Raw genomic sequence first — 15,500 nt, 5'->3', positions numbered from 1 at the left:
GAAAACCAGGCATAGAGGGCCACTTCCTCAAGTCGATGAAGAATATCTACTTAACACAGCAGTCCTCCCTAATCTGTGGTTCCACTTGGTGCAGCTACCAGTGGTCAGCCACAGTCCCAAAGCAGATGATAGCGGCCGAACACTAGGTCACGATGCTTACATCATTCGCCTGACTTCATCTCCTCGCATAGACACTTTGTACATCATCCCGAGAAGAAGGGTGAATACAGTGTAATAAAGTTTGAGAGACAGGCCATATTCGCCTAATGTTGATTACACTATGTTATAATTATTCTATTTTATTATTAGTTACCGTTGTTAATCTCTTACTGTGCCAAATTTATGAACTTTATTTTATTTTGGATGTAGAAGAAAATGGTGCATATAGGGTTCGGTCCTCTTTGGCATCTTTTGGGCTTCTTCTGGAGGGTTTGAAACATATCCCTGTGAATAAAGGGAACGGCCATAGTGAGACACTGAAAGTTTTCCTTGCTGAGATCGGGTAGAAGGCAAAGATGTCCCATCTCATCAAGCACTCCTTTTCAACTGGACACAGTTTCTTTTTTGATGTCTGCCTTGATCTCCTCTTTCCCCTTCTCATTTCCTCAAGGCTGACTCAGTACAGCCATTCACCTGCTGCTTTGAGGGACAGAAATCTACAACTGCTTCATGTTACCACTGATGTCAATGACCTTTTTCCCCTGTTGGATTAAAAACTTTTGTGGGGAAGAAGATCAGGCTTCTCTTTGATTTATATCACATATGTAAAGAGAGGGCTACCATTGATTTATAAGTATTGCTGCTCAGTTTTGAGGTGCGACTTTAGTCTTGATGATACACAGTCTAGAGAATCTAGAAGATACTCGATTTTTAACCTTAATGGTCAGAAATCTGTCATGTTTTCATTGGGCTGACCTGATGCTATCCAAATCTCAATGACACCTAAATCGAGTGTCATTGTCCACGCCAATGAGCACCTTGTGACTCAGTTAATCACTTGGAACAAGTTTCCTAATGTATTTTGCGAGAACCCATGGGCTAAAAGTTGCTTTGGGGTTTTTTGTTTTTGTTTTTTCTTTACTTAAAAGTTGTGTACTTTATTATTTCTCAATTTTATTCTTTCATTTTTTTTTAACGTACATCCAAGTTAGTGGGCATATAGTGCAACAGTGATTTCAGGAGTAGATTCCTTAATGCCCCTTACCCATTTAGCCCATCCCCCCCCCCCACAACTCCTCTAGTAACCCTCTGTTCTCCATATTTAAGAGTCTTTTATGTTTTGTCCCCCTCCCTGTTTTTATATTATTTTTGCTTCCCTTCCCTTATATTCATCTGTTTTGTCTCTTAAAGTCCTCATATGAGTGAAGTCATATGATATTTGTCTTTCTCTGACTAATTTCGCTTAGCATAATACCCTCTAGTTCCACCCGTGTAGTTGCAAATGGTTTTTTTTTTTAATGTTTTCTTTCTTTCATTTTATTTTTTTTCTGAATTCATATTACTCAGCAGTTGCTCCGAACAGCAGGTACATTCAGGGATCTTTAACTGCTGAATGTATTGAATTTTTATGTATGCTTCATCTTCCTTTCAGAAACATCTGTAGTGTTTGGTGAGTTTTTCTTTTTGTTTTCGTCATGAATATGTGTCTCTAAAGAGTATGAAGAATACACTTCTGTCTTGTCCTGACATGTGGGGTATTAGTGAATTTGTACTCACCCCTTTTATGGAAAGTCCCATTAAATCCACATTTACTGAGCATCTATTGTGTGCCTGGGCACTGCAGCCCAAAGCTGAGTCATAGAATTGCCTTCAGTGAGGACATGCAAATGAATCATTGCAAACCAGGGCAATAGAGAAGTATTTATAAGGTACATATAAACCATAGGAGTGGCCAGTGGGGAAGAGAGACTTTGGTCTCAAGGAGCCAAAGGAGAAGCCATATGGAAAAGACAATACCTCAGGGAGGTTTTGAAGGATAGGTTTCTTCTATTTATCAGACCGAAGGACAGGGCCATCCCAAAGGGCAAAAGAAATGGTGTGTATGAAGGCACAGTGGCCTTAGCAACAGAGTTCAAGGGACTATACATAGCTCAATATTGCTGGAGCATAAAAAACCAGAAGCATAACTCAGTATTGTTGATGCATAAAGTTTGCAGAGGCAATGCAGTATACCACAGTGGTGAAGAGGGTTGATCTAAAAGCCAGTTCACCTGGGTTTGAATGAGATTGGGCAAGTTCACTGGACTAGAGTTGCTCCATCTATAAACCAGGGACAGGTAAATTACTTACAGGATTGTTGTAAGGAGTAAAATATGCTCATATGAGTAAAATGCCTAACACAATGACTGGCACGTAAAAACTCTCAGTAGATACTCAGTATTCACATTGTTTCCATCGTTACAACAAGGGGATGAGTGGTGGGCGATCAAGCTAAGGATGAGAGTTGAGGCACTTGCTGTTTGTGGGAGCTTGCTTGGCCTTTACCCAAAAGGACGAAGGCCTATCTGGCAGCTTTGGGGATTTTAGGTCTGTGAGAAGAGGGTGGGACCTGGAAACCAATGAATGAGTCATTGCAGTAGCCTACCGAAAAGGTTATGCAGGTGTGAGGAAGGAATACGGTGAGATTATGACTTTGAGAGAGACGAAGGGTATCAAGTTGATAAAAATTGATGAACCATTGGCTCTGAGAGACCAGAAAACGTTGCATAGTGGCCCTGGGGATTGTGACCTGGGAGATGAAGGAACTACCTTTACAAAGAGGCGTGGGGGAAGGGAAGACCAAAGAACTTGTACTCGTCTCTTCGATCCCCAGAAGCCTGATTAATCTAATTTATTGAGCATCTAATGTGTGCTGAATGTAAGGAAGTGTTCCTTCCTTCACTCAGCCAGTATTCACAGCACCAATATCTTGGGCTGGGCAAGGACTATAGTGGTAAACAAGACAGAGTGCTTGGGCCTTGCAAATAAACAAGCATCTAAATAAATCAATTGTCCAATGGTGATCAGTGTTCCAAAGGCTTATAAGTAAGTGCTGAGAAGAGAGAGTAACAGTGTGGGGGGCTGCTTTAGATCATGTGGTCAGGGAGTGTCTTTTGAGGAGGTAGATAAAACTGAACAGGAGACCTAAAAACCGTGAAGGAGCCATTGGTGGGAAGCATTTGGGATTGGCATCTGGGAATGGCAAAGGCTCTGAGGCAGGAAACAAAGAGCCCTAGACAGGCCGTTGGGGGTGTGGGTTTAGGGCACCAGGGAGGCTGGACCAGAAATAATAAGCTTGAGAGTCATCATTAGGGCCATCCGAAAAATATAGTAGATCAATCTGTGGGAGAATAAGGTTGCTCCATTTAAGGAGTGGGCAGAGATTCAGATAGGTACAGGTACAGAGACTTGGAGGAGAATCTGGAGTGTTCTCATGGAGCTCCAGCGAGGAGGACAGGCAGCAGTGTCACTGCACAGAGAGACAGCAGGAACATGTGCGTTGTGTCTGACAATGGGGAAGGCATGGGTGACCTCAGCACCAAGAGCAGAGGCAGTGACAGGGTGGGGGTGGGGCTGGGGCTGAGGCCCAGGAGCCAGGAAATAGTAGTCAAGTGAGGAATCGCAGACCATGGGTGGTAACCACTCTCTGCGGGTAGCTACCTACAGCAGTGACACATCATCGTGTCCCAGCTCCTGCACATTCACAGCCGGCCTGGCAGCTCTGTTCCCTGAATCATATCCCCTTACTCACTGTTGCTCATTTTATTGTCTGCCTCATCGCCCAAATGGGCAATGACAGTTTCCTTTTCACCACCTCTCTGGAAGCTCAGGCTCTGTCCACAGCCTTATGAGTACCTCGTCACTTACCACTCTTGCTTCACATCACAGGCTCTGAGTGCCCGAAGCTCCCTCCCCCTGCCCCCACCACTTTGTGTTTTCCGGAGCTTGAGCTCTGACTCTCCCCGAAGTGTGTTCCTCTGGAGGCTGAAACCTGGTTCACTCACTGGCTTCCTCTCATCCTCTCCATGCCTGACCTGCAGGCGTGGCCCCTCCCCGAGTCTCTGCACCCCTTTCCTCCCACTCGGAGCTCTGCCCAGGCCTGTTTCATCAGTGCTTCCTTTCATCCCTCTCCTTTCTTCAAGCTCCAGACTGTGTTCTCTGCCTGCTGGATGGGACTGCCTGTCACTGCAGGACTCACCCTTTGGTCTGCCCCTCAGGGTTAGCTCTCACTTTGGTAGCATTCCTTGAGACCCTCCCTTGGTGGATCCTCCTCCCCCAACCTAATAAGGCATCCCCTTAGGGAAGAGCACAAAGCCAAGTCCCCAGACCCGGAACAGCCAGCAGCTGTCCCAGTGGTACCTGGGGAGATCCTGGCCGCCCCACGCCACAGCAGTCTGTGTGTCCTGTACTCTAGTAAAGTTTACCACGTACAAAGGACGTGAGCAGGAATATGCACATGTCGAAAATAACGCTTTTATTCTCTAGTGTGAAGCTTTCAATAGGAGATTGCAGACTGTTTTGCTCCTTGAATAGGAAGGTCTTTGGGGGTTGAGAGGGAAGGATAAAGAAGAGAGGAGGAAAGAAATGAGATGGGTGTGTGTGTGTGAGAGAGAGTGCAAAAGGAGGATTTAAAAATTAGTTCTTTAAAAATAAACCATTATAATATAGAGTCTGTGCTCCATGGGCAGGCATGGGCTATTCATTGCTAGAACTTGTCAGCACTGGGAGGAGTATATCACCAAGTTCACAGTGACAGGGTAGAACATTATATGCTTTTATGGCTTTGCTTGGTTCTCTTTACACTTAGATACTGTTACCAGAAGCCTGGGTGATGTCTTTAAAACAAGAGAGTCGTACACCTCAAGATGGAGAGTATCTGCCTTCTGGGCTAAGAACGGAGAGGTGCTGGGGTTAGGAAGTAACTTGAGTCCCTATGTGGAAATGGGTCCTAGAGGAGAAAACTTGGAATAGGACTCCTGCATAATTTGGGAGACTGGAAAGAGGCTGATTTCTCCGGGAGATTAAGACTGGAAGTCCCGAGTCCCCACCTCACCCCCATACACACCCATCTTGTGTGTGTGAGCATGCACAAGCTATTTTAATCTGAGCTGTCTTTACTACATGTAACCTAGTCATTTGGGAGTGACGTCATGGTAACTGAGTAATCCCTTTGAAAGTTAAGTGGTAGAGCCAAGATATTAAAATAGTCCTGGGGCTACCTGGATGAAAGTGGGCACGGGGTGTGTGTAAATCCACTTATTAGAGGCGCAATCTCTATCAGTGGAAGTCTTGAGTATATAATAGCAAACTGGGTTTTTGTGGTACGTGGGACATTGTGTAACTTGAAAGATCTCTAGAAGTTCCCATGGTCATTAACACTTAAGTTCTGGTACTTTATTTTCTTTTCCTCTGTCCTGGTAATCAGGAAAGTTGTTTGTAAATTCTGAAAATGTTGACCCGAAACCTCATTAATAGAACAAAAAGATCTGCAGGAGGTTTAACGACATTAATGGCCATTGGACATGCTTTTTAGAGAAGGTAGTTATGCCAAAATCAGACTGAAACATCATATGGTGCTTTTGGTTTTTACTTACTTACTTATTTATTTATAAGGCCTGAGCAGCATTTGAAGGTATAAACAAACTGGTAAGGAGATTAGACAGCCATTAATGTTTATCTCTTAAGCTTCACATTGCTTGGGTTGTTACAGAACCCTGACACTTGCTACATTCCACTGACTTGGTGTTCTTAGATTTGTCAGTGGCTCAGATTGTGTTACAGTCTGGGATCCCTTAGGAAACTAATTGTAGGCAATATATAGGCAAAATCCAGATCGTGGCGTATGCTCGGCCACCTACCATTTGTGTTGTGAAGTTCTCAAGTGAGCTTTTAGCTCTTAAAGGTAAGAACCAGCTTCGTGTCCCTGGAAACTTTCTAGCGTGATGTGGCATTTCAAACTGCAGATATCTTTTGGAGATAGCATATTAGTTTCTGAGTGAATCACCTGGGCGGAGCGAATGAGGAACTGATGACCCTTGCTGAGGTCTCCTAGGGTCATAGAATCAGAAAGAGAAGAAAACTGATGGATTCACCAGGGTCATTTTGCCATAGGAGTATTTCCTAAAGCTGCCTTTGCTATGCTTTATTCTAATTTTAAACATTACAGTGCATGTCGGTGTCTCAGGACCCTGACTTTGACCTTAGCGCATTTCTTTCTTGAGTCACTATTAGACTATTATCCAGCCACTGCCATACTGATTGGCTGCTAAATTTGAAGAAAATCACTGAATCCATAGCTTGCATAAAAATCACCTGTGTCCCTTTAACATGCATAGCTTTTCAAATGCTAGATGATGGATAGCTTTAAATTAGAAATCATAAGTATTAAATGTTCTATTTTTACATATACATGGAGGGGTTAAGAGGAAGAGGTATGTTTGTCATGGGAGAAACTGCCTGGTGAATAAAGTAGTCTAGGAAATAGGGTAAATGAAACCTTTGTTACTGTAAAACAATAGCCATTAAGTGACTATTATGTAATGTTATTTCTTACGGTTGATTTGGAATGGTTTGTTGATCTTGAAACTTGAGATAAAATTCCTGTAAAAATACTACTTACATTTGGCTGATCTCACGACTTTTGATACAAAATCAGACTTTTCCAAGTAGATTATCTCTGTTAGACACTGAGCTCTAGAGATACTGAAGCCATGTCAGATAGATTTTTTTTTTCCCCACCTAAAGAGTAATTTTATCCACTTGGTGTTCTCCATTTGAGTACGCATCCAAATAAACACAAATATTTGCTAATCCAAAAAATGGTTCATTGTAAAATTAGCCTATGCTTGCTCAACCTCTCCAAAAGGACACACAGGTGGCAAAACAGCTGATAGGCACACTCACCTAATTTGACAGTTTGAATGGATGATGATGAATTTGCATTTTCCATAAAAGATACATTGTTTTTTTCTTCTCAAATTTTTATTTAAATTCTAGTTAGTTTACAAACAGTGCAATATTGGTCTCAGGAGTAGAATTCAGTGATTCATCCCTTACATACATCACCTAGTGCTCATCACAGTAAGTGCCCTTCTTGGTACCCATCATCCATCTAGCCCATCCCCCACCTACCTCTCTCCATCAACCCTCAATTTGTTCTCTGTCTTTAAGAGTCTCTTAAGGCTTGTGTCCCTCTCTTTCTCCCCTGTCCCATCTGTTCATATGTTTTGTTTCTTAAATTCCACATGAGTGAAATCTTTTGGTATTTCGTCTTTCTCTGAATGACTTATTTCACTTAACAGGGTCTATCTCCATCGTTGCAAATGGCACGATTTCATTCTTTTTGATGCTTGACTAATATTCCATTGTATATATACACCACATCTTTTTTTTTTTTAAGTTTATTATTTATTTTGAGAGAGAGAGAGCGTGCACGTGAGCTGGGAGGGGCAGAGAGAGAATCCCAAGCAGGCTGTGCACTGGGGCTCAAACCCACTTACTGTGAGATCCTGATCTAAGCTACAGTCAGATGCTCAAACCAAATGAATCACCCAGGCACCCCTCACCACATCTTCTTTATCCATTCATCAGTCAAGAGCCCATATGGGCTCTTTCCATAGTTTGGCTGTTGATAATGTTGCTATAAATTTCGGGGTGCATGTACCCCTTCGAATCCATATTTTTGTACACTTTGGGTAAATACCTAGTAGTGTAATTGTAGGATAGTTCTATTTTTAACCTTTTGAGGAACCTATATACTGTGTTCCAGAGTGGCTATGCCAGTTTGCATTCCCACCAGCAGTGTGAGGGTTCCCCTTTCTCTGCATCCTCACCAATACCTTTTGTTTCTTGTATTGTTAATTTTAACCATTCTGATACATTCTTAAGCAAAGGAAGTTTTTATGTTAGATCTCAAATGGCCTCAGGGATCAATAGCAGAACTCAGAGGAAGGGGTAATTCAGGGGTGTTTTAAGTCAGTTCTTATGGTAGATTCACCAAAATGAGCTTCTATGCTTACAAAATATAATTTTCTATATGTTTTAGTATTGGATATTTGGGGTTAGATGTTTGGACCAGAGAGTTAATAAGGGATAATTATTGCCAATATTTTCACTGTGACCTATAAAATTTGTATATAGCATTCTTTTTCTTTTTTTCTTTTTAATTTTCTTTTCTTTTTTTATTTGAGAGAGAGAGACAGACAGAGAGCAAGCAGAGGAGGGGCAGAGAGAGAGGGAGGCAGAGAATTGGAAGCAGGCTCCAGGCTCTGAGCTGTCAGCACAGAGCCAGACGTGGGGCTCGAACCCACAGACCACGAGATCATGACCTGAGCTAAAGTCAGCCGCCCAACTGACTGAGCCACCCAGGTGCCCCTATAGCATTCTTTTTCAATAGTTGTCTTCTCTTTCATTAATTTCAGATAAGTTAGCCTTGCAACTCTAGGATTTTTAAGGTGAGAAATTAATAGTGGTTTGTATAAGCCATCTTAACAGGAATCCAGGCTCAAGAATTCTGTCTTCAGAACACTTCTTAGATCTTAGTGGTTTTGAGTTCATTTTACCAGCTTCCTCATTGCCAAGATGCCTTCTAGGTACATAGACTTCTGTTTTCTTTGAAATTGTGATTGATTATAAATCATTTGATGGCTTCTTAAAAGAAGCTCTTTAAATATTAGAGGTTGTGGTTTGCCTTACCTTTTAAGGACTTTAAAATTAGTCTGTCTTCTTATACCAGGCCTAGGGTGATTTGGGGAGTCAGAAGGTACAGATAATTGAGCTGTTTGGTTATTAATGTGATACAGGCTTTTGATGTCATTCCTAGGAAATAGATTCCATGGAATGGGTTCCAGGTTTAAGGTCCATGAGGAAAAGGGTTCTGACTCTTGGCACTGATAGGCATATTCAGAAATGTTGTATTCAAGCCAGAGTAAATATATAAGCCGTTTACACTTTCTTTCGGTTAGTAGAAGTCCCCTCTAAACACTTATTTTGGCATTAAGGAAGCTCGTCATGACCTGTTGTTCCAGAAAGATTATCGTTTTCAGTTTGAGCCAGTTTTCTAGTTCCCGTGTGAGTGGCATGCCCGGCCCAGAGCTGAAGAAACTCAGGCTTGCTTTTCAGCTCTTCCATTCTTTTAGGTGTGTCCCACAGGCAGTGGCCTGTCGCTCTTTCTTCGGCCACTTAACAGGTTTGATTTCAGATCTATTTAATAAGAAACTAACATGTTTGGAGGGGATTCATGGCCCAACATTTATGGACTTTGTTGGGAAGCTCCAGGTGGGTATATATCTTGAACTCTATGTTAAGGCCTGTTAGGCTAACGTGATTTCAGTTTTGTCTTCTTTGTTGTGTGTTTCCTTCTTCGTAGACTGGGTTCTTTAGGATGTCTCAGGGGTTTGATTGGGACGGGATAGGCCCCTGATACTCAAGGCCGTGCAGCTCCTCTTTCAATTTATTTTCTTTGGTTAATGTAGTACCAAAGAGGAGTCAAATGATTAGAAACTGGGCCCAAAGCTCAGAGCTGGGGGATTAACCTCTGAAACATGGGATGTTGTTTATATTTAAAAATATTTGGAGGGGTTATTTATGATTTATGCATCTCTGTGTGAGCCTTTTCCTGCTTTGTGGCTCTTGGGTAGCCTGAATCACCTTCTGAATCCTGATAACCTCATAGCCTAGTTTGACTACATTTGACTTCTGTGGACAGGGTCTGTGGCATCATCGCATTGCCTCATTTACTCACGTACGTACCACATATTTGTTGAGTACCTTTTATATGATTAGGGCTGTGGTTACCACCTGGGAAACAGATGCATGTGGCACGATCCTTCCTTCTGGTGGGTTAGAAAGCAGTGTAACCAGGTAATTACAGCGGCGTCTAATAACCGGTAGGAGATGTACCAACATCAGCAAAGCAAGACAAAGAGGCAGAACATGTGTTGAGGAAGTTTGTCACCTCAGTTTCACCCTATCTGTAATATCTATTTTACAGAAGAAAAAATGGGGGCTTAACAAAATCAATTAACTGCCTGAATCTTGCCAGTAGTAAGAGGTTAATCTGGATAGAAATTTAACTGTCTTCTTCTGTCTCCAATGGAGTATAACTCCAGCAACATTCTAATTATTGAAAATGATAATTGTAAAGTAAGATTCTAGCATCTCAGGTTTTATGGTACAGAATCCACCTGGCAATTTGAAGATAGGTGTGGGAATACAGAGCCCTGATAATTTTCATCTTTGCAATAGAAATGCCACCTGCTTGCTGTCTGAGGGAAGAGAGTGAAAAATAGAGGTAGGTTTTGCTTTGTGTTAAAATGCCGCTTGCTGATTCCCTCTCCCATTAATGGAAACTGTGTATGTATTCTCCTGTGCTTTCCTCATCTTAAAGTATCAGTCTATACTGGTATTTGAGTGGGTTGGTAAAATTGAGGTTTTACTTATGGTATAGCTCCCAACGGCTGCTATCTCAGAGGCCTTTTGAATGAGTAACACGGCTGTCCCCAAGCTCACTTTTCTGAGATTTCTCTCTAAATATTATAAAATCCTGTGCGTTCACATGAATGTATGTATTAGGAACACATTTCACAATCCTTGCTGATCTTGTAATAGTGTACATACAGTTCATTTCCTCTAAGGACACAAGTTGACAATACAGTTTGAATGCCAAAAAACAAAAAAAGATCAGTTGGGATTTTAGAGATGAATTGCTTACAGGCTTCTTCCTCACTTTTTAACAATCTAATAATTGGTTTTGAATATGCTGGTGCTAACTACCTTTTTTTTTTTTAAAAAAAAAAGGGGGGGAGATGAATGGAAGGCACTCACTTAAATACATCTTTTCCTTGGGAAAGTCATTGTATTTAAAGAACTAAGAAGTAACTGCTTTGTTCTGCACAAAACAATTATAAAAAAAATAGAATAAGGAATCTGTAACATGCAAAAGGCACAAATACTGTATCCGGGATTCTCTAAACGACAGAAATCCTTCACTGGCCATCTTGTGGCTCTTACTGGTACAATATCTGAGCTGTATTTGAGGGAACGGCTGCCCCTTCCTGAGGAGGGAGTGGAAGAAGCAAGTATTCCCTTCAGATGCTTTTTAACATTTTCCTTACCTTCGTTTTCACTGCCACTAACCCAGGCCTAGCCTTCTCCAGATTGCTTGGGACTCTAGGTTGACCGCTGATATTTACTTGCTCTAGAACAAGTCCAGGGCGATAGGTATGTTTTGTTTTGTTTTAATTAGGTTTATTCAGATCCAGTTTAGAGACAGTAAAGCCATTCCTTTCAGGTTTGCGGTTCCATGAATTTTGACAGACACAGTCCTATGACCACCACCACACTTTTCCATACCCTCAAAAAGTTGTAGGTGTTCTTTAATTGTTTGATACTGCTCATATTGGATTAGAATAAGGTGTTTTGTTTTTCTCACCCCTTCCTTCCCTTTTTAAAAACTTAGTTTCCCTATTTTATTAAGACTATAGGTTCTTTTTCCCCTGATGTCCTTTTTCTATTCTAGGATCCCAGCCAAGATTCAGTGTTACATTGTGTCACCCTTTTCAAAAATCATTTTGATGAGGAAGATGATTAACACAGAGTTTGATGACTTGGTTAATAATATTCAGGAGGTACCAGGAAAATGCATCATGAGATCCCTGAGAGGAAAGCATAAACTGCCGAAATCGTGGTACATGATTAATGTATAATAGCACCTTGATCCTACAAAGGTGAAGAAGTTGTAAGGAATCAGATTAACTATTTCCTGCTGGTCAGATTTGTTTAAAACAATCTGGAGGTGTTTATTGGGCCATGAGGTGGAAGGTATATAGTTTAAGACATAAATTATGAATGTTGGAAAATAAATACAGACATCCAAAAGGAATCTTGGAGTTTTTCACTGCAAGTGACAGCAAAACAAAACATACATTTTATAAAAGGTAAACTCAAGATACTTTAATTGCTTTGTAAAATAATTTATTGCTTCTTACCAGTATTTTTAATTTTTGAGAGAGAGAGACAGACTGTTGTGAGCAGGGGAGGGGCAGAGAGAGAGGGAGACACAGAATCCAATGCAGAATCTAGGCTCCGAGCTGTCAGCACAGAGCCCAACGCAGGGCTCAAACTCCTGGACCACATGATCGTGACCTGAGCTGAAGTCAGACAGCTAACCAACTGAGCCACCCAGGCACCCTTAACTAAAGAACAATTTTAGTCTCAGTGGAATGTAGATAGCTTTTAAGGTGAAACGTGAACATAATGCATGCTGACGACAGAGAATGGAGAAAATACCAACAACTGTAGAGTCAAAAAATTTCCCCAGATTCTAGTACTCAAACATTCCCAGTATTAAAAATATGCAGTTATTCCAAGTTTTCTTTTCCGAGTGCACGTGTATATACTACAAAATTCATATTTTGTATCTCCTCTTTTATGAGCTGATTTTTTTCCCTTAAAGACATTCTTTTAAATAGCCAGCTTTGGGGTGCCTGGGTGTCTCAGTCGGTTAAGCGTCCGACTTCATCTCAGGTCACGATCTCGCAGTCTGTGAGTTCAAGCCCTGCGTCGGGCTCTGGGCTGATGGCTCAGAGCCTGGAGCCTACTTCCGATTCTGTGTCTCCCTCTCTCTCTGCCCCTCCCCCGTTCATGCTCTGTCTCTCTCTGTCTCAAAAATAAATAAACGTTAAAATAAGTAAATAAATAGCCAGCTTTACAGTGGTATAATATCCAGAAAATTTGAAAAATACCTCTAACGTACAAGAAGGTACATAGGAATTATCTATGAAGTTGTGTGGAAGCATGAAAACCATGGTCTGAAAGCCACTGAGCCAAGGCACAGCCTTACCATACGTGGGAGTGTCTATGGCCAGCTCCCTGGTGTGCAGAGTGAGGCCCAGGCCACTGACACCAGTGATGTCACCTTAGATGGTCTCACATTTTAGGTCCCGTTTTTCTCCACTTGTATTCAGACCTCTCTTGAAATGTTCCCTTTAAAAATACTAATGCCAACTCCAAAAGATTCCAATTACCATCTCCCCACAGGCTTAAATGTTAAACCTCAAGATCTAAACTTTATCCCTTATGGATGTGAGCAGGCTCGCCAGATGGCAGGCCAATTAATATATTTTTGCAAGGTGTAGAAATGTTTTTTCTCCATAGGGGAACAATGAATCCATCTGTTCCACATCTTCCTTTCCCCTCTGTCCTTTGGGGAAAATCATCATTTAATTTTCAGAAATAATTGTGCAACTCTCTAAGTGCTACTTTTGCTTTTTAAGGGAGATAGTTTTAATAATTGAAACTTTTTCTTACTGTGAGAATTTAAAGAGGCCTATGTCATGGATTAAGACATGTGGCCATCTGAGTTTCATCCAGGTTATTATTTCCTTTTTTTGATTGTTGGGCCTACAGAATTGTGTTGAAAAACTCATTCAGGGAAGGTGTCACTTGGAAAAGGCTTTAAGAAACATGTAGTCAGACCCCATTATTGTAAGATGACAAAACTGACGTTCAGGTACAAAACTTTGAAGCTGGTCAGCAAGTTGGAACCTGGATGGTCTTGGATCCTGGTCTTCAGGTTCTAAACTAGGACACCTGTGGTGAAAACAGAACCTTCATCTTCTCAGGAGGCATTAAAAGAGCAAGAACTATGAAGAAGGTTCAAGTGGAAGCAGGAGTGCGCACATTGTTTTTGCCTCTTCCTTGATTCCCAGGTGCTAAACTGTATGCATCACTCTTAAATTTTCTTTACATACTCAAGTGGCTTTTCAGATCAGCAGGTGATGCTTAACTGTTTAGTGTCTGTGTATTGCCTCCAACTCTGTAAAAGTTCCTGAAGGCCAAACACCACATCCTTTTTTTTTTTTTTTTTTTTTAAGCACTTTTATAGTGTGCTGTCTGGGCATGAAATGAATGAATTAGGAAATATATGAGTATCACTGGTAGTGTTTTACAGAGTTCTCTCTGGGAGTGTTACAGTTCTAGGAGAGTGACTACAGTATAGCTTTGTGATCATCTGACACATTATAATACAGAATTGGGTTCCTTTTCCCTTCTGGTATAAAGACGTTCGGTATTGAATATTTCAGAAGCTTCTTTTGGGAGGAGTGCTTCACCTACATCCCTGTTTTACCAGCATTGATGATGTCTGCCATAATGTGTCATAGGTAAGCATAGATCGATTAATGTTAAGCTAGAGCAAGCAAGGATCTAGACTCGTCTTTTTTTTTTTCTTTCACATTGACTTCCTTACCTGTTTTCAACCTAAGAGAACCTTTCACATGGAAACAATTTACACTTTGGCTTTAGACATACCTTGGTTGGAATTCTGACTGTAACATCTGGATGTGTAGCAGGCAGGTCACCTTGCTTTGGATACATGGTTTCCTCATCCTTAACTAGGAAAAATAATCACACTTTTTGTGCCTCATATAAAGTGAATTATGAAGCACTTAGGTCAGGGCTCTGTAGACAAACTACAGCCTACAGGCCCAGTCTGGCCCACTGCCTGTCTTTGCACATAAAGCTGTATTACAACTCAGCCACATCAGTTCGTTTAGGTATTAACTATGGCTGCTGGTGCTACAGTAGCAGAATCCAGTAGTTGTAACATGAGACTCTGGCCTGCAAAGCTGAAAAATGTGTACTCTGGTCCTGTATGGAGGATTTTGCCCACCCAGAACCTCCGGCAGGGGCTAGCGCTTATAGGCACTCGGTCCATGTTAACCCTCCCATACCTTTAGTCTTCCCGTTATTGTTTCAAGTTCCTTCTTTCTCTTTAGGCGCTCTGTAAAGAAAGATAGTTCCGGTGTGGCCTTCTCAAATAACATTCCTTCCAAAGCCCCTCTCCACCTCTGTAGTATGGCCAAAGCCTCAAGCCGTGACACAGGACAGAACACGCTGAGAGAGGTATCGACACAACTCCCACACCCTGTTATATAGCCTGTCTGGACTTGAATTGGGTATTGAGCATGTTGCAGGAATAGAAATTGCTCTAATCTAAGAGTAAATAAATACAGGCATTCTATGTACATGGCAACATGTCTCTATTTAGTATTTCTTACTCTCTTACTAGGAGTGTCCAATGTATACTTCTTCAAAACCTTCCCAGTAGAACCCCTAAAACTGGAATTTTTTTCACTTCTAAAAACAATCAAAAATTGCTACAAATTATAAATAACCATGTTTAGCTCAGGACCTCCTGAAACCCTAAAGCAAGAGTTTTCCGACTGACCTCACTCTGAGCCATTGAAAAGAGGAAGTTCTCAAAGGAGTGATTAGACTTTTTTGTTGTTGGTTTATTTTGTTTTGTATTTAAGCAAAATGAACTTGGAGTTCTCAGCAATTTTGATTAGGGACGCCCTGGTGTCTAGTAGAAAACTAAGATGGGGAAAAGACTGGTAGAATGTGCCCAATGAGGATTTCATGATTGATGGGTACATGCCAGCTCCCACACATGGTAGAGAGAAACATGGCGGGGTTGTGGGGGGGGGGGGGCACATCTGAGAGCTGTTAAGGGCAATTAT

At 41.5% G+C, this 15,500-nt stretch overlaps 1 protein-coding gene across 14 annotated transcripts in view; it reads left to right on the top strand.

Moving 5' to 3' along the window:
• Nucleotides 1–15,500, top strand: part of MAST4 (microtubule associated serine/threonine kinase family member 4) — a 568,580-nt gene that overhangs the window by 405,188 nt on the left and 147,892 nt on the right. The window contains exon 1 of one of the 14 annotated variants that reach the window (XM_058730822.1): nt 9,145–9,255. The exons of the other annotated variants lie outside the window; for them this stretch is intronic. Within the exon in view, the coding sequence (XP_058586805.1) occupies nt 9,218–9,255 (38 nt within the window). The 5' untranslated portion in view covers nt 9,145–9,217. Of the gene's footprint in view, nt 1–9,144; nt 9,256–15,500 lie in introns of those variants that run through there. 14 annotated transcript variants of the gene reach the window in all.

This window comes from Neofelis nebulosa, chromosome 1 (assembly GCF_028018385.1).
Source record: "Neofelis nebulosa isolate mNeoNeb1 chromosome 1, mNeoNeb1.pri, whole genome shotgun sequence".
Classification (NCBI taxonomy): domain Eukaryota; kingdom Metazoa; phylum Chordata; class Mammalia; order Carnivora; family Felidae; genus Neofelis; species Neofelis nebulosa.
The sequence above is the reverse complement of the archived record's forward strand: the minus strand, read 5'-3'. Positions and strand labels throughout refer to the sequence as shown.